The 25,595-nt window shown below is 53.3% G+C and overlaps 1 protein-coding gene across 1 annotated transcript; it reads left to right on the plus strand.

The window, feature by feature from the left end:
• Nucleotides 1-369: 369 nt before the first annotated feature.
• On the plus strand, nucleotides 370-24,529 carry SERP2 (stress associated endoplasmic reticulum protein family member 2). The gene is made up of 3 exons (XM_075563635.1): nucleotides 370-564; nucleotides 6,218-6,290; nucleotides 24,174-24,529. The coding sequence occupies exons 1-3, from the start codon at nucleotides 481-483 to the stop codon at nucleotides 24,212-24,214; spliced, it is 198 nt and encodes a 65-aa protein (XP_075419750.1). The 5' UTR covers nucleotides 370-480; the 3' UTR covers nucleotides 24,215-24,529.
• The last annotated feature ends 1,066 nt before the right edge of the window (nucleotides 24,530-25,595 follow it).

The raw sequence follows: 25,595 nt of genomic DNA on the forward strand, positions 1-25,595 counted from the left end.
GGCCCCAGCCCATTCCCAGGCTTGGGGTGGGTCTCCGCTGAAGACCTCCGTGCGCATCCCCCGCCCCCAGCCGCGCACAAACGCCCGCGCGGCCGAACCCCCAGCGGCGCAGCGTTCGGCCCCGAATTCCGCCACAGCCGGGTCCCCGCTCTGCGCGCCCGCCAGCCGGCCGCGGGGTGCGGGGAGGACGCGCGGCGGCGCCTGCCTCGGTGGCCGCGCTGGTTAGTTAGCTGGGGGGACCGGAAGGATAACGAGGAAGTAGGAGAGGGTTTCCTTCGATGAGAGATTACTTCCGTCCGGGCTCTGGCCTCTCTCCAGAGCCGGCTCGCGGGGGTCGGGCTCGGGGCGCGCGGGGCGCCGGCCACGCCTTGCCACCTGCAGCGGCCCGGGCGGGCGAGCGGGACGCGCGGGGCCTGGTCGGAGGGGCTGACGCGGGGATTCTTGCAGGTGGGAGAGGAACGCTTTCCAGACGCCTAAGCCATGGTGGCCAAGCAGCGGATCCGGATGGCTAATGAGAAGCACAGCAAGAACATCACCCAGAGGGGGAACGTAGCCAAAACTCTGGTAAGGCGGGGAGCGCTGGCCAGCAAGGCCAGGCGCGCCTGGTGGGGCGGGGCCGGCGGCCAGCCGCCAGCTTGGACCAGCCTCTGCTGCGGGCCCCCTGCCCGCCCCTCCTGCAGGGTCCCCAGCTCAGGCCTGAGAGCGGGCCTGGGCTCCGTGGTGTCCTCGTGGACAGAGGGCCCTGGTTGGTCGTGGCCCCTCTGGGAGTGGCCTCCTGGGGTATCGTGCAAACGTGGTGGGGGCTCCCCTGGGCGGACTGGGCCTTCGCCCCTAGAAAGATGAAAAGCCACATGCTTACTGGACAGTGAAACCAACAGCCTGACACAGAGCCGCGAAAGGTAGCAGGTGCTAGACCATTTGTTGAATGAATAAAGGATAAGCGGGGCCCATTTGTCATCTCTCCTGTAGACATTCTACCCACACCCCCACTTCCCCCCCCCCTTCGTGCTGGGCCGCCTGGGTAGGTGAAAGGGCACAGGGTGGGCAGTGAAATTCAGATCCACTTCTCCCCCCAACCCCATCTCCCTGTCTTTGGAGGGCTTCACCAGTGAGGCCGCCCAAGCTGGGTTGGGCTAAGTTTAAATACTGAGGATTAATGTTGTTGGCCTGGTGGATCTGGGCCCTTCCTGCAGGTACAACCTGTTCTAGAAGTCAGTTTAAGACCAGGCTGTGCCTCCAAGCTGTTGGTTAACACTTGGTAACTAGAATTGTATGTCTACCCTGTGTCCGACACACAGGAGATTGGTGTAGCAGAGCAGTGTCATCAACAGAAGATGGCAGGTCCGGCCTTTGAACATTCAAGGCATGAGTGGGTGAGTTGTTGGGCGGTGTTGGTCTCCAGTCTGCCCGCAAAGGCACCTGGGATGTGTTATCCCAAACACTCAGGCTCAAGCAGGGGAACAATTGAGGATGGCATACGACCAGACAGTGTTCTGTTGTGCATAGGGTCGCTATGGATTGCAACTGACGCTATGACACTTAACAACATAACAACACACTCAAGTGGCTGTCCAGCTGAAAGGTCTGGCTTGTGGGGGTGGGCAGGAGCTTTCTAACTTGATAAGGCGGTTCTTCTTGGCCAACGAAAGGGTGCTGGTCTGATTTACTGAACAACAAAAGTTGGACCTGCAATGATTGCACCAGGCTTGCTGCAAAACCAAGGACATGTGGCAGAGGCCTTGGCATTAAACTCTGCTCTGAGCTTCGCACGCCCAACTCCAGGTGTAAGTACTCCTAAAACCCATTTGGGAATTCGATCGTTTAGTTATGATTGGTTTGCCAAAATGGGAAGGTGTGATTTCAATGGAAATGATTTCTCCCGAAAATTTAAGTCTTCCTTAGAGGGTGGCTACGAGTTGGAATGAACTCAATGCCAATGCGTTTGGTTTGAGGTTGAATATGTATTTGGAAAGGAGCCCTGGGCGGCAGAGTGGGTTCCTATTTGGGTTGCTAACCACAAGGTCAGTAGTTCAAAACCACAAGGTCAGTAGTTCAAAACCGCTCAAGGGAGAAAGATGTGGCTTTCTACTCCCCTACAGGGTTACACTCGGGGTTCTACTCTGTCCCGTAGGGTCACTATGTGTCAAAATTGACTCGATGAGAGTGAGTGAGGGGGCTTTAATTTTTTGTTTGTTTGGGGGTTTTGTGCCCAGAAAAAATGGTGTCCAAGTTTACAATGAAAAAAGATCTTTCAATTGACATGAAACCATTGCAGACATTGATACCCCTAAGAGATCACATCTTGCCAGTGTGTCATACCACTAGCTGACATCTAAGGAGCCTTGGGGTACAGTGGTTATGCCGAATTGCTAACTGAGAGTGACCAGAATCCACCCGAAGACTCTGAGCCAATTGCCTAGTAGCAGCAAATGTGGCCATATCGAGCATCCTTAATGCCCAGGTTCTGTTTACTGAACTAAGTTAACATTTCTCTGACAGCAACAGTAGCAACAAAAGAACCCACTGTGGGCTGTTTTATCCACTAGACTCTGTAGACTTCAAGCCCTCCAAGGTGATTACAAAGTTTGGGCTCCAAAATATCACAAAGAAATGGAAAAATTAGGGGTAAATCTGTGTGGCCATAAAATGTAATTAGTCCTTGAAAATCCCTGTAGCTGCACTGAAAGTATATTCCATGTGTGGAGGGTGCATTTTATCTGACTAGGTTGTGCTCTACTCTGGGGCAGGCCTTGTGAAACTGCCTGGCGCCAATGAGGGTCCTAAGCAGCCCCACTAAATTTGTAATGAGAGGTTCCCAAACCAGCCACAATGTCTGTTTAGATTCAGCTGGTTGGAGGGACTTTTTGTTTAACTTGATTGTAAATAGATCAGCACCCAAAAATGTGACCTGAAATTCTCTTCTAAAACAAAAGTCCATGAAACCTAAATTTCATTTTTTCCAACAACAAGTCAAACATGATTATACATGGATTGGAGTTCATTTCCAAAGACAACTTGCACAGGGTGAAATTCAGAAAGTAGGGAGATATAAACAGATTCCAAACAAACTTTGCACTCATCGATAAAAAATAAACTGTTCTTTTAATCGTACGCAGATGCATTAGTGTTTTTGTCTTGGGCTCTAGGGTGGATCACCCCTGAGTGGAGCAAATGGTGATGCTCTTGATGACTGGCCGAAGGGTTGATGGTTTGCACCCCCACACAGGCCCCTCTGTGGTCGCTTCCAGAAGGTCCCAGCCATGAAAAAAACCCTATGGAGGACCATTCTACTCTGAAACACAGGGGGTCACCATGAGTCAGAATTGACCCCTTAGCACCTGCGTATGGAGTGAATCAATAATATTCCCCCAAATAGCAGAAAAATCCAAGAAACGGAGAAATTATGATATAATTTGATATGATACCCAGAATTGCGGAGGAGGGGAGGTTGAATTTCAAAGTTCTGGATTCTTCTGCTTGTATCTTAACCACAGAAAAAGCCATCCTGATATTTTGAATTCTCAGGAAGAGGGAAATGCTCTGGTGGCATAGTGGGTTGAGCATTGAGCTGCTGACCAACCAAAAGGTCAGTAGTTCGAACCTGCCAGCTGCTCCAAAGGAGAACAATGAGGCTTTCTGCTCCCATAAAGATCAACAGTGCTGCAAACTCGCAGAATCGTTCTACTCTGCCCAAAAGGGTCGCTGTGAGACAGAATTGGCTTGACGGCAGTGAGATTGGTCACTTACAGACTTGCTATTGCTGTTTGCCTTTCTCGGCAACAGACTCCAGCTGTGAGTACTGTCCCCACTGGGACTGTGAGGGACATCTCTTCCAAAATAAAATAAACTCACCGAAGGCTCTCAGACAAGCCTATCTGGGTTTTATCCTCAGTCAGGTGTTTCAAACTACAGGAATCCCCAGAGAATACTGATTCATTGGGGAGCACCACCAAAGAAGTTTTTGTGTTCCACACTCTGAATTCTGCATGTTCACAATGTGTGTTTTTTCTTGCAGATGAAAAATAAGAGTTCTGTTAGATACCAGACAGTAATGAATGTGCAGACTCCTGCATTCACTTGTTCGCTTGGCTGGCAAGGGAGCTAAAGGCAGGTTTTGATACAGTATTACCAGGTCGATAGCAACCAAATTGGTTTCTGGTCAACCTTGTCAAATTGATAGGAAGGTGATGGAAGAGAGTGAGGGGGGATCTGTATGCACCTAGATTTAGCTCTGGCTAATGAGGATCTGTTGGAGGAGTTATTTTGTTTACCCTCTTCCTTTGCCTGCTTATCAAAGGAACTCACTTAGCTTTCTGGAGCCAGTCTTAGAACATACATGTCTTCCATAGACTGATTTGGTTCGAAGGCTCAAAGCCTGTTTGCAAACAGGCCCAGAGGGCTGGTGGCAGGGCATTCACATGTTGTCTGTGTCCTCAAAGGCCCAGGAGGTGGGCGGGGCTAGGTCTATGCAGACTGCCTTGTCCTTCCTGCAACACCCCCCCCCCCCCCCGCCAGGGCCCATGAACTTCACTCTGAGGTGCCACTTCCCTCTCATCCACTCGGGGTCTTGTGCTGGGGATTCCCACTGCATCTGATGCCCTCTTGTTTCTTGGGTGCAAGGTTTTGAGAAGCTACTGCATTCTGTGGTCCTGCTTGGAAACCACGGCTGTGAGAATCAGTGAGCCACATGTTGGCTCCATTCCCGACTCTTGTTCAAGTGAATATGAACTTAAAACCTCAGTTTCTCAACCACCAAGCAGAGTCACTAATAAATTCCTGGCAGAGGTGTTGTGCGCTCGGATAATGGAGGTAGGGTGCCTAGTGGAATGCCTGCCTGAAACGGGGTGGCAGTAGCAACAGTGTCAGGGCCTGAGTACCGCCTGGGGAACCAGAAGAATCAAGGTCAGCCCAAGGCTGATTCTTATGAGGGACACACCTCTGCTCTCCCCCACAGCACTGTCGGCTTCTCTTCTGGATTTAAGAGTCAGTGACCATGGACACACAGAACTCAACGGGCCATACTTCAAGTTGAGTAGTTTAGGAAGCAAGAGAGTATAACTTAGGATCAGGATCAATAAGACTACATTCAGGATCAGGGTCAGGAAGCATGTAAGAAGTGGCCATTTTCTTAATGCACAAGAACGCCCTCATCTGCTCTCAGCGTCTGGGGGGAGAACCTCTCAGTCCTTTCAAATGTGGTTCCTGTCAGCACCCTGGGGACAGGCTCTTCTGGACCCTCTCAGGGTGGCTTCTGCTCAGCCCCTCCAGGGCAAAGCGTCCCTTGTGGGCCTGCCAGTGTTACAGCCCATGACCCGCATTACGGCTCTTTTAGGAGGTTCCTTACCTCCACTCTCTGCTGCTCTCTGCTTTCTGCCTTCTGCTGCTGCCCACTGCTTTCTATCAGAAAGACCTCTGTGGGGTTGCCTACTTACATAGCCAGCTCCTTATCAATTTCCAGGCAGGGCCCCTCCCAGCAGGAGGTCACAAACTGACCGAAACAGACACTTCATTTTCAGAGTCTGTCACGAGACAGACTGCAGCCCAGGCCCAGACAGACAGAATCAAACCAAGTTGTTTACTGCTTCCCCTGGAGAAGCCAACAACCTGGCCAACGTTAAAAAGAAAAACAAACCAACCACTAGGGTACAAAACTAGGTAACTCCTTGGGGTTTAGCAGAAAATTCAAGCTGTTGTTTCCCTGAACTCAGGCAAAGGGCCATATAAAGCCGCACCTCCCCGCACGGGCCCAGCACCTGCTTTCAGCAAATGGAAGCAATTACCATTAATAATGCTTTTGGCTCCAAAAGCACTGTACATGTATTTAGACTCCATCTGTCCCCAGATCTCTCAGACCACCAGGTTCCGTGAGTTTAACCCAAACCAAACCCGTTGCTGTGCTGACTCAGGCCGACCCCCGGGTCTCTTAGGAGAGAAGCAGACTGCTGGCCCTTTCCCCCACCACAGTCCCCAGCGGGCCCAAACTCCCAAGCTTCAGGGTAGTGGGAAACGCAACCGGCTCACTGAGTTGCAGGTGTGTTCATGAAACCCTTGGCGGATGTTCACAAACCTGCCACAGGCCCCTCTCATTGGCTTTGTTTCTCTCTGTGTCCCGCTAACCCCGCTGAGGGTGGCGGCCGCGTCTGGTGCCCAGGGTGCAGGATGCAGCCCGTGTTTCTGGGACGAATGAAGGCAACCTGCTGTCCCCGCTCTCTTTCAGAGGCCGCAAGAGGAGAAGTACCCCGTCGGACCGTGGCTGCTGGCGCTGTTTGTCTTCGTTGTCTGCGGCTCAGGTATGGGCGTTCCACGGCACTGAGTGCTCATGCTCTCTGACACATGTTTTATTCACAAGGTGAATGGGTGAAAACCACTGCAGTCCGTGAGTCCAGTTAATCACTGCCTTCAGCCTTACTCTGAATGGGCTTTGATTTAGTTTCACTTCCAGCAGGACCAAATATGGGTACAAACAGAATTGCTACCCTATCAAGTCGTAATCATAAAGTGATTAAGTTGAGTGATTAAATTGGCTATATATGCTTACGAGTTCAGGTCAGTCTTTCGGTAGAGACACTGCCTTACAAGGGCATTTGAAACAGAATGTGGAGCACCTGTCTGCCAGAGATAAGTAAGCATGACACCCCAGGCTCCTGGAACGGGAAGGTTCAGCGAGCTTTGCTCGTGCAGGAGCGTGCGCTCAAACACACACACACACACACACGAATAAAGGTGTCATGAAATGGTTTCTCGTGGAACTCTGTCACGTGAAACCGTGGCGTGGTTCCTGGTCCCTTTGTGGTGGGTCTGTGCTGAACTGCTGAGTAGAGGCCATGTCCAACCCTGGAGCTGGCCTTCAGGAACCCAGTCCCCTGTTATCTGCACAGTTGCTGACTGAGGCCAGGAGACGGGATGGCTCCGGGAAGCCCAGTGCTAAGAGAAGCCTGCCTAAAGATGGCCTGGTTCCTCTAATCACAAAGTTGAGGGAGCACCAGCTCCTAGGACAGCGGTTCTCAACCTGTGGGTCATGACCCCTTTGGGAGTTGAACGACCCTTTTACAGGGGTTGCCCAATTCATAACAGTAGTAAAATTAGTTATGAAATAGCAACGAAAATAACTTTATGGTTGGGGGTCACCACATGAGGAACTGTATAAAAGGGCCGCAGCGGTAGGAGGGCTGAGAACCACTGCTCTAAGCGGAAGAAGAGCGCCATCGCACCGGGCAACAATGGCTTGAGGCTCGGGTGTTTTAAGATGATTGATGTCCCAACATGAGAAAATCTCTGGGTCTGAGAAACAAACAAGAGGAAAAACCTGCACCCTTGTCTCCACAGCTGTGTTTTAAAAATATATATCTCTGGCCCAATACTTCATTGCTCTTTGGAGCAGCCTCTATTTAAGCAATCCTGAAGATGGGGCACTCACTTTTCCAAAAGGCTGATTTTTGTATCGCTCAAATTCTATGAGAGACTTCTCCCCTCTGTGTGAACCACACTATGCTCTCTAAGTTCTGCTCCCAGAAGTTCAGCTTTGGCCTCCTTGAACGACACAGAATGAACTCCCTCTCCTCAGAACACCCTGAGTCTTCAGAAATTCCAAGGATGGAAGCCCAATGGTTCCTTCTGCAAGCTACACATCCCTAGTTCTCTGGGCCTGAGCTGTGGCTCAGCACCCCTCTTCTGGATCCACTCGCGGACTCCCCAGAGCGTCCCAGCGCCAACTCCGGGTGAGCCTGTGTGAGTCGGAGCCCAGCGGCACTCCGTGGGGTCTTCAACGGCTTGTTTCTGGAAGATAAGCAGGTCTTTTTCCTTCCAAGGTGCTTCCGGGTGGCCTCAGAGGCCCAGGTTTTTAGTGGGTGTGTTAACCCTTTGCACCACCATGGGACTGCCCCACGGAGGACAGCCGATGTTGGTCTAGTAGTGTGACCAGAAGAAGAGCCACCCTTGAATTCACACCTCAGCTTCCGTCAACATGGGCCAGGCTGGCAGTTACCTTCACAGCCAACCCCAGGGCACCCTTCTTCCTGGCGCTCCCTGCGAGCCTCACAGTGCATCCACATACGCCCTCACCCAAACTTGTCTCCTGCCCCGCCGCATCTTATCCACTTTTATGTGAGGCCCTGGTCAGCATTTGGGACCACCGACCAACTTGTTTACCTTTCCCGCCTCACGGGGGAAGCCGCGTCTATTCCCATTGAATTGGCAGCGTCTCGCACAGTATTGAACACAGGCTGAGGCTCAATAAATACGGATGGATGGGTGGGTGGTCAGGTGATAAGTCAATGGATGGGGCTAGATAGTCCCCGTTCTATAGCTAGGTTTGATACCTAACAACATTTATTATTATGTCTTGTAAAACCCTGTCGTGTTGGCTGCCAGGTGTCTTTCCACAGAGTGACCATGCAGCTTTGAAACATAAATGAGCATGGGTCATGAACAGCTGCTCCACCACAAGACACAATTGGTGATTCAGTGAGTTATCCTCATGCCCGGTGGATAGTCCCAAACTGTAGCAGCAGCATAACCGGAGAGTATACAGCAGTCCCGGCATATTCTCCTGGGATGCGTTCGCGAGATGACCTGTGTCGAGAACGGAGAGACCGACAAGGCCGTGCCTTTGGCGTACTGAAGCGCATCCATCTCTAAAGACTTATCTAGGCTTGCAGACTGGGTGTCCAGCCTGTAGGTGGTTAGCTCCGGAGCCTTTTGTCTTATCTTTCCTCCTGTTTTTGAAGTCTCTGGAGGTATATTTTCCTCCAAGTCGCTGCCAGCAGTGTAGACTTCAACAACACCCCCCCCCACACACACACACACCCCACCCCACCCCACCCCCAGTGAAACACTCCCTCCTCGCAATGACTTGGAAGCTGTCAGCAAGTCTCACTCCTGCGGTGGTTGTTTCGGGAGAGTCCTCTTGGTGTCCGGTGAGGGGCTGCGTTTAAGAAATGCAAACCCTTTCAGGAGCGCGTGACAGAGCTCTGAGGCACTGTTGGGTAAAGCATTCGACTTCAAACCCAAACGTTAGGGGTTCAAACCCACCAGCTGCTCCAGGGAAGGTCGCTGAGGCTACCTGCTCCCTTAAAGATTTAGAGCCTCAGAACCCGGGAGAGGGCTGCTCTCAGTGGGAATGGACTAGATGGCACTGGGTTTGGTTGGGGGGTCAGGAGCTTGCAGAGGCGTTAGGGAAGCCTGATAAGGGAGCTGTCGCCCGGGGAAGCTGCGATAGAGGAGTATGGAGGCTGCTGGGCAAGCTCCGATAAGGGCCTGACAATCATTCTGGGCAGTAGGAAGGTGCTGTTTGAAGGGCAAGCCACCAGATGAGGGGTGTAGGCAGAGGAAACTCTTTTCAACTGAGGACACTTGATCCGCAAAGGCAGGGGCGCCAGCGGTAGCCTGGTGCACTCCAGCACATAAGTCGTTGGGGATGGCTGAAGCCCTGGCACAGAGGCCCAGCAACCCGGATGTCAGACAGCGTGCCAGTCACGGACCTGACAGAACTAACCGTCTGTCTTTTTTATACTGCTATGAACTGTAGCCTGCCCTACCCAGCCCACCCTTTGAGGAGCCTGCAGGGAGCAGGGCTTGTCGGTAGAGTGCTTTGGTCTGGCTTCTTTTCTCCAATGCATGCTAACTCCTAATGGCCACTTCATCCTTTCCAGGGACTTACAAACTACATGTTCCATGTTCTGGCCTCAGATCTTGCCGGCTTTGTTGGTCTACACTGCAGACACTACCCACTCCATCCAGCTCACCACTCCCGGCTTGGGTCAGTTGCTGACAACAGTCTAGTGGAACCACTCGCCACTGTTCCCCGGTGTCTTGGGTGCATACCCGTGGCCCATTCACCGCATTGATAGGTGTGTCCGGCCCCCCTCCCATTTGCCAGTGTGTCCTTCTGTGGTGGCCTGTGTTTGCTGTGCTGCGTGGAGCTCTGCCACAGGGATTGAAGTAAACCAGCAGAGGCCAAGGTGGACAGGTTCTAAAGGAGCTTCCAGACTAAGAGTAGGAAGAAAGGGCTGGCGATTAGCCCGTGGGAACCATAGAAGTAGCAACCAAAGATTGTCATCAGAATCAGCCATGATGCCAAAGCTGGCTCCGCACCAGGCAGCCCGAGGATGCATGTTACTGGAGATTTGACTGGAAGCTGGCGTGACAGCACCTTCCAGCAACCACAGGTTCCTCCTGGCTCCTGGGATGTGGAGGGCAGGTGGTAGAAGGATGCACTTACTATGTCCCACAGCCACCATGCCACGCGCACCTCTTGTCATGTCCAGGGCAGTTTGCCTGGTGTCTTTGGCAATCTCAGCTCCAAGCCACCTGTCTGGAAAGGACAGACATAAACGAAACGAATGGGAGCGGTCGCCCCTCCTCTGCCCCTACTCACATGCTGCTGTGATCCCTAAGAAAGGGCCTCGTCCCTTTTTGAATCAGAACTGAACAGAATCACCACTCCCCACCGCCCCCCTACCCTCCCCTCCCTCTGCTCGCTGGCTCGCTCGCCAACTGCAGCCTATTTTACAAGTCTCAGCTCAGGAGCCGTTCTCACAGAAACGTGTCACACTTCCCAGTTTGTCTTCGGTAACGTGTCCTCCCCTCGATCTTTGGCCTCATCCTTGTCTAAGCGGAACGCGTCACGGAACGCACCGCCGGGGCTTCAGATCTGCCTGCGCCCCCGGCCCCTCTCTGGGATTGGGCGCCATTTGTTTCCTTCTGAAGGACCCACGCTTGTTCCGGAAGATTCTTCCCTCTGCGCTCTCCAGATGTAGGCTCCTACCGATCTTTCCCTCGACGTGTTTGTCTGGTCGCTCTCTTTATTCTTCTCATTTCCTCCAGTCTAGCCGGTTGACCAAAGGAGCCCCGGGTCGCAGTGAGTTACTCCCTGGGCTGCAAACGGCAAGGTCGGCAGTTCCAAACCACCCTCCGCTCCGCAGGAGAAGCAGAAGTGTTTCGACACCCAGAGAGAGTTGCAGTGGCTTTTAGATCCAACTGGCCAGCAAGTCCGCATTGCCTAGTGAGCCTGCCTTCCTGTGGGCCGTGGGGTGGTCGAAGCCCCTCGCCACTGCTCTGTCTTGCTCCTGCGTTAGCTTTCTAGCCCAGAGTGGGAGCATCTGTCCAATCACATCACCGTGTTCACTGCTTCCACACTCGCTGAACATCCCATGGAGTTCATGAAGGTTGTCTATGTCTTTATATACGGATGCTCTTTTCCTGTCTCTGTCATGTGAATCCCTATCCTGGGTTTGCAGACCACTTCACCAAGTCCAGGCAGTCAATACCTAACATGGTCTAATTTCCCTCAAGTTTATGTTGCTGGACAGTAAGGGGAACAGTGAATTCTCTTCCTGCTAACGAAGCTGTTGGCCATGCATCCCAATCTGTTCTGAATGTTTGGTCGGACAGGGTGCTTTCCCTGCCCCCCCCCCCCCCCCGCAGGAATGGTGCAAGTGTGCCCAGGGCAAATAAAGATTCAAGCCAGGCAAGTAATAAAGAAGGCACATTTTATCTGGCTTCCTGGCTTTATCACAGAGAATTAAGCTGGTAGCATTTGGGCATTTAAGTATCAACTGGCTTCTAGGTCACCCACACTCCATTTAAGGAGCTCTAGGGGCACAGTAAGGTACGGTGGCACAGTGGGTTGGATGGTGGACTGCTAACTGCAGGGTCAACAGTTCAAAACCACCAGCCATTCCTCTGTAGAAAGACGAGGCTGTCCACTCCCAGAAAGCACTACAGCCTCGGGAACCCAGAAGGGTCCTTCTCTGCCTCGCAGGTCACGATGAGTAGGAATGGACTCATCGGCAGTGAGGTTTTGTGTGTTTCAGGGATGTAGTGGCTCAGTGTTCAGTTGCTCATGGGAAGGTCAGTAGTTTGAACCCAGCGGGGCTCTGCCAGAGCAAAAGCTGCACAGCCTTAGACACGCTGGGGGCAGTTCAACCCTGTCCCACAGAGCTACCGGAATCCAATCAGCAGCACTGTGGTACTCCATCTAATGGAGGAAAACAAGTTTTTAACTCCCCAAAAGGTTTTCCCAGTGGCTGTTGAGTTGAAGTTGACCCATGGTGGCCTGTCTTACATGTTTCAGAGCAGAACTCTGCCCCACTGAGTTTTTGGCAGGTGGCTTTTTTTGGGGGGGGGGGAGTGGGGAGGGGATTGATCACCAGGCCTTTCTTCTGACCTGCTTCTAAGTGAGCTTCCATCCTTTTGGTTAGCATCCAAGGGCTTTACCCAGGGACTGCCCAAGAAGTTATCACCCACCCCACCCACCCTGTCATGTCAGTTCTGACTCAGAGCAACCGGACATAGAAACCTTTACGAGAGCAGCCGGCTCCTCTTTCTCCCTCAGAGCAGAGGCTGATGGGTTTGAACTGTGGTTGGCACTCCAACACGTATCCTTGTATTATGGGGAGTGATGGAACATAGCAGACCCTTGAATCCCGCTGCTCTGCTTCCAAGCAGCCTTCAATGGGCCGTGCCTCTTCACCCCACAGATGAATGCCAGCTCCGTGCCTGACAACACCGTCACCTGAAAATGCATTCTCATGTGTGCTCCGTCGAAGCGAGGATGGTGAGACTCTGTCTCTTGTCCTCTGGACATCTTCTCGGGGGAGACCAGTCCCTGGAAAAGGTCATCATGCTCGGTGGAGTAGAATATCGGTGAAAGAAAGGAGATGCTCCGGGAGATAGCGGGACATGCTGGCTGCAATAATGAGCATGCCATCACGGCTGCTGGGGCGGTGGTGCAGAGCAGGCAGTGTTTTGTTACCTTCTGCACTGGGTCGCCTTGAGCCAAAGTCCACTCAGCAGCCTGACCTGAGAACAGCACCCGTTAGAGGTCTCTTAGCCAGAAATACCAGCGTGTAGACCTAAGTCAGTGAACGGTGGTGGGTGCATTATGCGGAATTTCAGAAATAAAGTGAGTTTCATTTCCTGTGGTATTAGCTGCTGTTGAGTCTGCTCTGCTCGTAGTGACCCCAAACAGTGGAACAAAGTGCTGCCTATCCCTGCGGGGTTCCCAAGATCGCTTACAGGTCTGATCTTTTTGATCCGTACGGTGTTCATTGGCTGGTTTTCAGAAGTAGACCGCCAGGCCTTTCTTCCTGTTCAGTCAGTCTGGAAACTCGGGTGGGACCTGTTCAGGATGAGGCAGGCCTCTGCTGGCAGGGAGGGGATGGTGGTTTCCCATGAGGTGCCTGGGCTGAGAACTGAACCTAGGTCCACTCATGAAAGGTGAAAGTTCTGCCACCAAACCACCACCATGTGCCCCTTCTCGAAAGTGCCCTCATTGGGCAACTGCTTTGCCCTAAATGGTCTTTGTTGTGGCGGTGTCTGTATGGGGCGGTGTGTGTGTGTGGGGGGCGAGGTTGGTGTAATAAAAAACCGCCGGAACCGTGTGTTCTTTTGAGAGACAGCCTTACCCACGTAGTGCATCTCGGGCCATCTTCTGTTTGTTTGTTGCAGTTGGGAAGCAGCAGCTTTCCTGGTACCCATGTTGTACAGGTTGTGTCTGTTACGGGTCCCTTCTGATTACCATTCCAAATGGGCCAGACGTTTTTCTTGCTCGGCTCTTGGCATGTGATTTTGTTGTGCTTGAGTCATTTTAGCTGCATTTGTTTGTCCATTTGTCTTCCTCGGCTATTTGTCCTTCCTGCAGGGGCCTTGCCCTGAGCTGGCTGTCTCTCTGAAAGGTGTATCTTCCAGGTCTGCAGGCAGCGTGGCCTCTCTCCAAATAAGCTGCTCGACCTGGCTCCAGCAGCCCTGGCTCTTCAGAGAGCTGCCGATGGCTTCTGCAGAGGGCTTGTTTTTATCTGGAGGCTCTGAGACTAGTGTGGCCCAGAAAGTCTGTCTGAGACTGTTCACCGCAGAGATGCTGTCACACAGATAGACCAACTGCTATCTTCCCAAGACACTTGCAGCTGGGCCATAAGGCAGCCGTCCCCACGTGTCCACCCAGAGCACTGGTTCCTTTGTTTGTTTTTGTACTTTCTCCCTTTTGTGCCCAGCTCTTTGAAGAACAAACACTGCCGTGCTTCAGCTGGAAGGTGAGCTGAGGTTGATTAATACGGTCTGTCATGGACAGGGTACAGAGGCCATCGTCCCTTCCTTATCTCTGCCGTCCCTGCCCTGTCAGTGACACAGAGGCCACGCAACACCCGCCTTCAGCATTGTTAGCTTTCTGCTTTGCCCAGAATGCCTCAGGACGGGTGCAGTTGGGGGTGGCCCTTCCTTGGCCTGCTGTCTGTTTGCAGGGTGGTGCTACTTAGAGCCACTCTCCTGAGCCCTGCTGTGACCCCGGAGTGACTGGAAGCAGCAGTGAGGAGCACTCTGGCTTTGCCCTGACGGTGTGCTGTCCCTGCCCCAGCGCTCTGCTAAGGTTTCAGCTGGGACCGGTGTCACACTGACGCACCCTTTGACTCAGAGAGAAACCCCCCAAACGCCAGCCTTGCTTCAGCTCCCTCCTCAGACTGTGTCCCCGCAGGGACCCCTGGTTTACGGATAGTCACTTCCTAATTAGCCATTATGAGAAGTGTGTGGCGATGGCAGCCCTGGTCGTCATAAAACTGACCAACTTACAGCCCTCTCCCCTCGCAGCCCCATCAGAGCCGAGCCTCTGGGGTAAGAGGATTAACCGCGAACTGTTTCTCCGTGATTTTCTAGATCTTCCACGGTCATCAGTGAGCAAAATTCCTTTTAAATTAAAGTTTTAAAACGAATTGACAAAATTGCTAGGTGAATCGTTTTCAGCCTTTTATTGTTTTTTTTGGGGGGGGGGCTTTCTAGAAAAAAATCCCAGCAGGGAACCAACGAGAGGGCAGCTAGTGTGGTTGGAGAGGGTGTGTGCACCGTGCACGTGTGCGAATGGGGTGCCTCCGCTGCTGTTCAATGTTCTGATATTTGTGTTTCCCAGAGGAGAACGCTCATCCGGAATCTCGGGGTCAAGTCTGACCTTGTCATCTACATGGTTGGTTAGTCTAAGGTGTGTGTACCTCATTCGGGTTATTGTGCCCTTAGAGACCTATTGGTTGTTTGACAGTTGAGTCATGGAGGTCAAATTCACTTCTAGGCCATCCACTTGGTGGTTCCACCAGTCTCTGGCTTGCCAGTCAGCCTGGTCTTGTTTTATGAGTTTGAATTTCTCCCACTTGGGCACCATCTAGTTCCTCTGGTCTCAGGGTCATGGAGACTGATGTTTATATGGTCCATGAATCCACTGGGCTAATTCTTTCCCTGTGTCTGTGATTCTCATCACTGTGATTCCCTCTGGACAGGGAGAGACCAGAGCTGTATTTTAGACGCTGTACTCTTGAGCTTGGAAGGCCTCAGCCGCTACTCGTCCAAAGTAGGAAGCAGAACATGGCCGTGGGGCTGTGTTTCCATAGGATTTTGAGTGGCCAATTTCTCAGAAGTAGATCATGGGCTTTTCTACCAAGGTGCCTCCAGGCGGACTGTGTTCTCCACCCTTTCAGTCAACAAACAGCCCAGCAGGGTAAACATTTGCACTACCCAGCCCTCCTTTTAAGGGGTTAGGCATTGTTCATTGCGTGCAGGTGACTAATAGCGAGCAAGTTCACCGTTGAGCCGCTGCGGGGTTAAAGAGGACCATGCATGCAAAGGGACCAGTCACTTCATGGTAGTGGTTTCAGAAATGTGTGTTGTTTTGATATTTCTATCAGTAACCCTTTACCTCGTTGTCTCCTTACCTCTGGATGTCCCCCTCCCCCCAGATAGTTTCTCCCCGGTATTCTGAATGTTTGAAGGAAGATAGAGAGTACACGGACCTTTCTGGTGGCCTGCCTTTGTAGCGGGCGAGAACCCTGCGAACGCAGTTCTCAGAATGGCGAGGAGCCTCCATCAGCCACGGGCGCAGCTGCCATTTGCATGGGTAGGAGGTTGGGTGTGTAAGGCAGGAGGGCAGCGGACAGCTGGGACCCATTTCTGCTTCTCAAACGAGCGCTTCGTAAACGAGCAAGGTGAGCAAGTGCTGAGTCGACAGCTACTTTGGCTTCTTCCATTTCTCAAAGCTCACCATGCTGGGCCCTGCAAAGACGATGATACCCCTGTGCTCAGAACGTGAAACCGAGACACCTAGAGGGCCTCGGCTAACATCTCATCCCCGGGAGACCCAGTTCTCTGAAGCTACCAGCCCCTCCTCTCTCTTTTCTTGTCCTTCTTTCTCTTGCCACTTCCCCAGAAAAACACGACGGAGCACAGCAGTTTCCCACCGCTGGCGAGCCTTATAGAACTGTATGTTGAAAATTCAAGTTCCTGTCAGAAAAGGCACACTTTCTAGAGACCCCGGACTGGCAGCCATCCTGGGCCGGCTTCCATCCAGACGGCTAGAGCCCTGGCTGGCCCAGCCAGGGCCGCTTGCTTGATGGGGCGACTGGGTCCCATTCACCGCGCTCTTTCCTGGCCACTTGCTCAGGGCAGACTGGAATTTGCCATATTTGCAGGTCAACCCCATCCACACTGGCCCTGTCGGGAGATGCTGGAGCTTCCCTGAGATGGTGGCAGTCGGGGGGAGTCCTACGCCCCAGTGGGACGGCTGAGGAACTGTACAGCCCGGAGGAGCTCTTCTGCTGCCCATGGGAGAGCCTGCGGACAGTCCCTTCCTGAGGTCAGAGGTGAACGAGGTGGAGAAGACGTCCGTGCGCCTGCCACTGTGCCTCCTCCAGGTGACTGTGCCCCCTCGTTATGGGTCCCCTCTGCCCGGAGCTCCAGCAGAGCCCGAGATCCCTGTCCTGTCCTCTTTCTCAGGAGAGCGTTTCTGCTGGCTGCCCTTTGGCTGTGGATAGAAGCCTTTGCATGCTTTGCAGCTAGCACCCACTCTCTGTCCCCGGCCCCTCTCTTTTCCACCTTCGCCATCTTTAAAGAAGCAGGAACAGAGGCTCATGGGAAAAGGCTGCTTGCCTTTGACCTTCTTTGTCCCCATCTTTTGTAGAGTGGAAGGACCCACCTTTGTCACATCTTGTCACCTACCTTCTCTGCTTGTCTCTCGTGGGGCCCGTCACTGTCTTTACCGGCTCTTTGATTCCTTTTTGTCTTTCATGTCGATCATGTGTTTAAAATGAACAGTCACCGCGAGGTGGTGGGATTTCCAGAGTTGCCGTTCCTCTGGCCTGTCTAGTCACCCCTCTCAGCAGCCCCCTTCTCCCTGCTGCGTGAAGCCTGCTGGTGTCTGCAAGGGCGCCGCTGCTTACACTTTGCTCAGGGATCTCTAGGTCCTGCCTGGTCTGCTGAATCCCTTTCCATGGCCGCGCGGGTCAGTGTTCCGGCTGAGCCTATGACAGGGCGCAGTCAGCCGCGGTTTCTTGGTGCTGCTGTGACAGACCAGACACAAGAGGGTGACTCTCTTCCTCCCAGTGTGGGAGGCTGGGGTCTGAAGTCAGGGTGTTGCTCTAGTCTAGGGGAAGGCTCTCACCACTCCTTTGCCTCCGTTTCTCTGTCTTTGGCGGCCTTTGTGTGGATTGGGTCTTCCTCTCTGTGCCTGCGCTGCTCTTAGATAGCTCAAACAATGCATTGGTTTAAGACACATCCTACCCTGGCATGGCCTCAATGACGTGGCAAAGAAACCCCTTTTCCCAGACAGGATTATGTCCTTAGCCATGATAGTGCTGTGTGCCCTCGAGTCTATTCCGACTCACTCGGGTCAGAGTAGGGTTTCCTAGGCTGCAGTTTCTGCAGGAGCAGATTGCCAGGTCTTTCTCCCGCAGCACCAGAGCGTTCAAATCTCCAGCCTTCACATCAGCAGCCAAAAGCAGAGTATAGCCATCGCACCCCCAGGGATTCACAGCACGAATTTTGGGAGCACATCACTGAGTCTGTAACCCCAGCCTTCAGAAGGCTAGTGTCTGTCTGGACTTGCTCTTGGGACATTTGAATCTGAAGGTATCCATTTGGGTTCTGGCACTTTTATTTTACAAAGTTATCATTTGAGCCTTTTAAAATGTATCTCCCAGCCCCACTCCCCGCCATGTTTTGCGATCCGTTTCTCCTTCTGTTCATATTTATTGTGGATCTAATTTTGTGCCCAGTGCTAAGTGAGGCCTGGGGCAGAGTTTGAGCAAATTGCTAGAGGGTCCCCATCCTCCTGGCACTTCCCGATTAGTGGGGAGGCAGGATGAGGCACTGCAGCGGGGAAAGCTCGGCTGGATGGGCCGGCAAGGGTGCGAACCTCACAGAACTCTGAGCGAAGCTTCTTCAAGTGTGGTCCCTGGGTCAGCAGCTCCTGCAGACTGGTTTGAAGTACGAACTCTCGGGTCCCACGACCTCCTACATGAAAAGCTCCAGGGTCTAGTGGGGGGGCGGGGGGAGGGCAGAGCACCCTGAGGGTGCTGTGAGGCAGATCTGGTTTAAGAACCACCGCTCCAGGTGGTGAACGAAGGTTTTCCAGAAGAACAGTCTAGCAGAGGGAGAACTGACAGAAGGGGTGGGGGGAAATCTTTCTGATAAAAACAGTGGTGTATAAAAACCCGGTAGTAAGACACATTGTCAGGAGAGACCAGGCTCTCCACAACTTCTCACAGAGACACGTCTGTGTGTGGTGGCGGGTGGGGCCTCAAGGGGAGGAGACTCTGACATCCCGGAAGCCAAGGGAAGGGTGGTTCTAGGAGCGAGGGCTCAGGATGGGGCAGGAGCTGTGGCCTGAAAGATAGAAACGCCACGAGCGACTCTATGGCCGTGGCAGTGGTGGTTGTGAATTACAGCCGGGCCAGCCCCAGACTCAGGCTGCTTCCCCACCCTGCACCATCCCCTTGATCACATGCAGTTGGACTGCGGGGATCCTACACTTTCCATGGGCTGATTTTCATAAGCACCAGGCCTTTCTTGCGAGTCTGTTTCCAACTGGAAGCACCACTGAAACTTGTTCGGCATCATAGCGGCACCCAGGCCACCACAGACATGGGGTGCACTGGCTGGAAATTGAACCCAGGCCTTCCGCCTGGAAGGCGAGCGTTTACCCCTGCACCCCAACTGCTTATCTCCGACCCGTAGCAACCCTGGAGGACAGGGCAGAACTGCCCCTGTGAGTTTCTGAGACTGTCGACTCTTTATGGGAGTAGAAAGCCCCATCTTTTTCCTGAGGAGCAGCTGGTGGTTTCGAACTGCTAACCCCGCCATTCGTAGTCTAGTTCATAACCACGACACACACCACCACGGCTCATTCGGCATGCTTTCAGTGAAGAGGGACGCTCGAATGAAATGGACTGAGGAGGAAACAGGGGAGGCGCTGGCGCCTTTGGGGACAGGCGTGGCTCTTCAGTGGCTGGGTGACGTGAAGCCAGCGTGTGGTCTTGGCTCGTGGGAATGGAAGCATTTCTCCCGTGAGAGATGTGCTCAGGAAAGGTTTCTGAGGCCAGGGATCCTGACTCCACCTGCGCAGACGCGGATGGGTCCTGGGGTGCCTGCTCCAGCCTGGATTCCTTTGAAGCCCTGAGACTGCAGGGTCAGAGTCCCTGACCTGAAGGGCCTCCCTGGCTTGGCCTCCTCCTCCCCGCTGTCTCGCCTGGCCACAGCCCCTTTCCTGCAGCCCGCTCAGCTGTTTTCTCAGCTTTGTTCACCCACTGTTAAGTTATTACCTTGTCAGGGTCTGGCTCCCCACTTCCTTTCCCTCTTTGAACTGCCCCTCGGCTCCCTTCCTGTCTATCGCCTCCTCCCAAAGTCCGCCTGGGGTCACCCTCTGGGTCTGCACGGCAGGCCCTCAACACGTCCCTGACTGTAACGTGATAAAAAAGATGGAAGGCTTTCTAAGGACGGTGGGACGACGACAAGGGAAGCAGGAAGAGTAGCATAGCCGCGGAGGCCAATAGCGAGCTTCAAACAGACAGCATTCACAGTGATTTCCCCCCAGCCTTCGGTGTCTACGGGTCATTTGTAAACATGTTCAAGGCATGTTGCATGTTAATTGGCAGATTCAATTAGGATCTGTGAGACGTCTGAATTGGTTTCTTAGAGCAGAGGCCGAGAAACAGGTAAGCGGGTTTACTGAAGTGCTGCTCCTGGGCGAAGTGGTGTTTGGCCCAGGGCTCTGCAGAGCCCTTGGCAGCTGTGACAAAGGACTGAATGATGTTATCACAGCCCGGAATGTTTTCCGTCAGCACTTACCAGGCTATGAGGGAGGAAGACACACAAACTACTCTGTATTCACTGACTGACAAAGCAAGGACTCTGGACGTGTTGTCCTGAGTGACCAGTCCCTGGAGAAGGCCCTAGGTACTGTAAAGCCGAGGAGCAGAGCGAAGGAGAGGCGGGCCCTGGACAGGACAGATTAACACAGCACTCAACCATGCGCTCCCACGTCAGAGCAGTTGTGTGGCTGACACAGGCCTGGGCCACGATTGCCTCTGTTGTGCAGAGGGTCCCTGTGAGTCACACCAGCCTCAAGGACTCCGGCCACAACATGGGGATAATGAATGTCTAGTCTAAGGGTCTCATTAAAGGAGAAGTGACCTGTTTGTTTGAGCTCTATTACAGGCAGATGCTTAGCTTAGTCATGATCGGTGCTCTTTGTAATCCTTTGAGGTCCACCTTATCTGTAGTTCTACAATGAAAGAAACCAAGGCTCAGAGCTGTTCAGTGATTCCTGGGGCTCGTCTTGAGAGAGCTGATAGTTATGCTCAGCCCTCACTCAGAGCCTGTTGTAATCTCAACCCTCGTTGCCATCCAGTCGATGCCGACTCGGTAACCAGGACTGAGTAGAACTGGCCCGGTGGGTTTCTGAGACTGTAACTCTTTACCGGAGTAGAAAGCTTCATATTCCTCCCACAGAATAGCTGGTTGTTTTGAACTTGACCTTACAGCCAGCAGCCCATCAGAGCAACGTGACATACATGAACGCTGGGCCCAGGACAGCTTGGTGCAGTAACACCTGACTGTGTCCAAGGCAACACTAGAGAAGCAGGAATGAGCGCTCAGAAGTGCAGCTGGCTGGTGGGGACTGCCAAGTTGGCCCTGACTCTCAACTGAACTACATGCTCAACTGAACCAAACGTTGGCAGGGTCACCAGGACTTTCTTCCACGTCTTTTACTCGCAACGCTTCATCGAAACCTCTCTACTACTGTGACTGTATTGATCCTTGAAAAACCACTGGCCCCAGGGTGGGATTCAAATAATTTAACAACCAGTTTGCTGCCCTAATGACCGTGTTAAGTATAAAAAATACATACTTAGAGGTAGTTTATTATTTCATAGTGAATACTTACATAAGAATAATTAAAAAGGCAAACAAAACAATTGTGTTACAAGAAAGAGTTTTAAAATATTAATGAAAATAGTAAATAATATCTGAAGAGAAATAATAAAACTGTTGTTTAAGATATTTCCATATTGTTTTGACCGGCATCCTCACTGACATATTCTTCCCTTGTATCTGAGCATCATCGGCTGAGTGATTGATCCTTAATCATCTTTCCACTGAAGGCGTGGGATCCCATTCCTTTAGAGGAAGGCCAATTATAATAGTCATTGTGTTGGATAGATTAGAAATAGGCAACTTCTCTTCTCTGAACATATGTTCATCTTTGAAAAAAAATCCTTCCTGCTTCTGCTGAACTTACTGCAATTGTGCCGACAGTTTGTTTCGCCCTTTGAACACTTTCAGGAATTGTGTAATTCACTCCTAAGATCATGTGGGAATTTGGGGTGCAACACATCGCTGAAAGGGATGACAGCGTGTTGCTTGGCATTTTTCCTCCTTGCGTTCTATGTTTGTTCACTGACGTCACAAGCGCAAGGGAATAAAAAGGTCGCATTTCATCAAAACATATAATGAGTTTTATGAAATGAATAAACATTACAAAGCATAGGTCCACCTGATTTTTGATACCAGTGGATGCAGTGCGCGTCACCTAGGGCACCTAGGATACCCTGGTGCCCAGAATGGCATTCACAAGCAGTAAGAATGTGAGCGAGATTGCCACGTGGGCAGCTGTGGGCCTAGCTTTAACAGCGTGTGAGCCCCGAGCCTCAGAAGCTGACCGATGGCAGAGAGAACGAAGTACAGCAGACGAGACCCCACAGCACCGCACAGCCTCCGGAACAAGATCCCAGCGGCCTCCGTGATGCCGGGCCTTCCTCACGCCGGCGCTGCTCACAGTGATGAAGTTACCCTCGGTCCTCGCGCCCGACACCCACTTGCGGAAGCCAGTGACCGCGTGAGCCACGGTGTCTTCCTTCTCTTCTGCGTTTCAGGAGCAGGGAACAGGCACCAGGGCTTTATCTACCCTTCAAATCCAGCCAACCTAAAAAGATGCCCGAGCCCTTGGCTTTATCTTTGCGTGCCTCACACACAGGTGCACGTTCGCTCCACGTGCTCATTAGCGTTAGCTGGGCAGCCACGGAGAGCCTCGTTTCCTGGAGGCTCGGCAGAGCCCGGTGCTACTGTTGGCCACTCGGGAAGCTCTGCTCCCGGACAGGCTCTGGGCGACTGCTGGGAAGGAGGGAGGGAGGCCTCTGTGAACTCAGTGTTTATTTTGCTTCTACCCATGAGACACCCAGCCTCCTCCCAACATCAGTCACTTAAGGCCTGCTGTCATCACCAGCGTCATCAGCACCAGTGTCATCACCAGGGGATCCGCATTGCCGGCTGGGAGGCCGGGACAAGAAACTGAGGTCGCCTCGCCTGGAACACATCTAGAATCCCGGAGATAGCAGCAGGCTGGGAGCCCGTTGGTTGGATAGGTTCTTACCAAAATAGGCAAGGGGATGGGAGGGGTAGGCGTGGAGTGGAGGTGGCGGGAATCCTCTGGGGACTTGCTGGCTAGCCACCACGTTGGTGTGTCAAGAAGTAGGGCCAGCTCAGTGCTCTTGTTGAGGAAGATCCAAGCCAAACACACTACCAGCCATGCTGCCTCAGAGTGATCCATTGCGGGTGGGGGGGTGGGGTGAGCCTGCAATCTCGCAATCTTTCTCCCTGGTGGTTTTGAACTGCTGACCATTCAGATCACAGCCCAACGAATAACCACTACACCACCAGGGAGACAGTGTCCTATCAAAGGGTTACAGGCAGCCAGGGATTGAGTCCCTAGGGAGTTAAATGGTTAATGGATCACTGCTAATCAAAAGGTTCAAGGCTCACGTGTCTCAGAATAAGGCCTGGTGATCGACTTCCAAAAGTCCAGCTCCATCTGACACGCGTGGTGTCAACAGGAGTCAGGACAGACTTCACCGGAATCTGGTACAGGCAGCCTGAACATACTTCATCAGGGGCTGGCTCTAGCCAGAGTCCTCGCCCGACAGGTCTGATGTTCATACCTGGTCCTCCTCACCAGCCCAAAGGTGGTTGTTTCACAGGTCGCCGTCATTTTGAAGAGACACAGACTCGCTGATGGCAGCTGAGGGTCCATCCAGGATCCAAAATTTGGTCCATCCGGAGGACCAAGCAAACAGTCTCCCCCACCCCCCATCCCGCCCCTTGAGATGAGAAGAACTAGATGGTGCCCAGCCACCACTACCAATGGTGCTGACAGGGACCAGAGCAGGTCGTGGACACAGCATAAGACAAATGTGGGCCAGAACTCCAATCCTAAAAGAGACCCATCTGACTGATAGAGACCGAGAGAACTCCCAAGCCTATGGCCCTTAGTGACCCTTCAGGTCTGCAACTAAAAACCTCATGGCTTAAACAGTCAGTCTGTCAGCTAAACAGTCAGTCTGTAAGGTGAGCAGTCACACTGGGGCACGGGCGCACACACCTCAATCACCAGCAATTTGAGCCCCGAAGGGGCAGCATTGACACAGGGACACGGTTCAGAAGGGTCAGCAAAAGAGGAGGCCTGGACGCTGCCAATGGGGAGGAGGCGAGGGGCTGACAATGACGGCGATGGAGCAAGACGTGCACGCCCTGTGCAGCATCAGCCTGCCGCTTCACATCACAAAGTTTACACACATCAGAGGCCCCGACTCCCTTCTACCCAGCAGGGGCAGAACACCTCCTGGGAAGGGCCGAATCTCTGCCTGGCACCCCAGGAGTTTCGGGCCCTCACCCCCCCCCCCCCCCGGTAGAATTAGCAGGAGTTCCCTGGATAAATCCCTGAGCCATCAGTGAACCCCAATTTGGAAAGCATTTTGCGGACCCCTGTGAACTCCTGGCTGGATGAAGCACGCACAGTGGGCGGGGGCTGGGGGCTCGGGCTTCCAGCGGGTGCCCTGTGGGGTCTGAGCTCTCTGCCTTTGCCTTTGCAGCTGTCTTCCAGGTCATTCAGAGCATCCGGATGGGCATGTGAGCAGGCCCGGGTTCGAAGCTGCTTCCCGCCGGCCGGACGGTGGGGGCCCATGGGGAGCGAGCAAGCTGTGCAGAACCAGCGCGGCTCCCTCGGTTGGTCCCCAGTCCCCGCAGCTAGGTCATCCGTAAAGCCGCACTGCCTTCTCCCAGGCCCTCGGGGTGCACGCGGGCTCCCAAGCGGGCCGAACAGTGGACTCTGCTGTTGGCTGGCCCGGCACGTGCTCCGGGCGGCGGTGTCTCCTGGGTTCCGCCCCAGCTGGTCTGCATGTGGCCCTCTGAACGCTGGCCGCCCTGCCTGCCACGGATCCAGTCTCGCCTCCACTGGGAATTGGTTTTACAAATAAATGTCTTTGTTCACCCTTATGCCGTGTGTGGTTGACAGTGAGGGGGAAAAAACCCTAAACTACCTGAAGACTCCAAATAGCTTAAGGGAGTGGGTGGCGTGAGGGGCAGGGGGGCTAGATGCCACCGTCAGGAGTCTTCAGCTTGGGGACCAGAGCAAGGGTAGGGTTACCCAGGGGGTCTCCAATCAAGGCCCAAAATCTTCATCAGAAATGCACCCCTGGACAGCTCCAAGGGCCTTTACCCAGCAGGCTCTTCTTTGCGTTGCCAGCTTGGTTTGGTTTTGTGGATCCAGGAGAGTCGCCCCACCCCCACCCCCAGCGTGTGCCTGGGCTGGATTGGCCCCTGTCTCCTGGGCTGTGGGCCTCCAGGATCTACAGAGCAGATGCCCCAGGCCATGTTTTGGAAACCAACCACTCCAGGCCAGCCACAGCCAGGAAGAAATGAGCTAGTGGGCAGAGCAGGCGGTTCCCGGGTGGTGGCTCCACCCCTCCCAGCGGTACCCTGCAGGAAGGCCAGGCAGTCTTGTGAATAGTGCTCTCTGGACAGACTACTCTGTCACAGTGGGGGAGCTGTCCCCGAGTCAGAATGGGCCTTACTGCTGAGGGGTTGGTCAGGGCCCGGGACTACCTGGGTGGTCGCCTGGGAGGATGAAATAGGCAAGTTCAGTGCCCTGTCCTTCCCACCTGCCGCAGCTCACAGGCTGATTGTATATGTGGTGGAAGGTGGTGGAGGGAGAAGGGATGCAGGCTCTTGGGTTCTACCTGCAGTCTGCTGCCTCAGGTAGAGCCAGGGGAGGGAAAATGTTTCTAACAAGCTCCCCCAGTGAGGCTGATCCCTCTAATGGAGAGAATCCCGGGGTGGGACAAAGCGCAGCCATGGTGGGAAGGATGGTCTGTCCCAGCCCCAAGCTGTGAAGGTTGTGAAGCTTGTTCTTACGCAGACTCTGGTGGCAGGGAGGTGGCCCAGATGGTGCAAAGTTAACCGGGCTAACCAACAGGTCCAGATCTGGGTTCAGGCTCCAGTCTACCCTGAGGCCC

Source organism: Tenrec ecaudatus, chromosome 11 (genome assembly GCF_050624435.1).
Source record: "Tenrec ecaudatus isolate mTenEca1 chromosome 11, mTenEca1.hap1, whole genome shotgun sequence".
Lineage (NCBI taxonomy): Eukaryota > Metazoa > Chordata > Mammalia > Afrosoricida > Tenrecidae > Tenrec > Tenrec ecaudatus.

Coding starts and splice junctions, on each gene's coding strand:
- SERP2 (XM_075563635.1), top strand. CDS start 481: ATGGTGGCCAAGCAGCGGATCCGGATGGCTAATGAGAAGCACAGCAAG. Junction 565..6,217: donor GGAACGTAGCCAAAACTCTG/GTAAGGCGGGGA, acceptor GCTCTCTTTCAG/AGGCCGCAAGAGGAGAAGTA. Junction 6,291..24,173: donor CTTCGTTGTCTGCGGCTCAG/GTATGGGCGTTC, acceptor TTGCCTTTGCAG/CTGTCTTCCAGGTCATTCAG.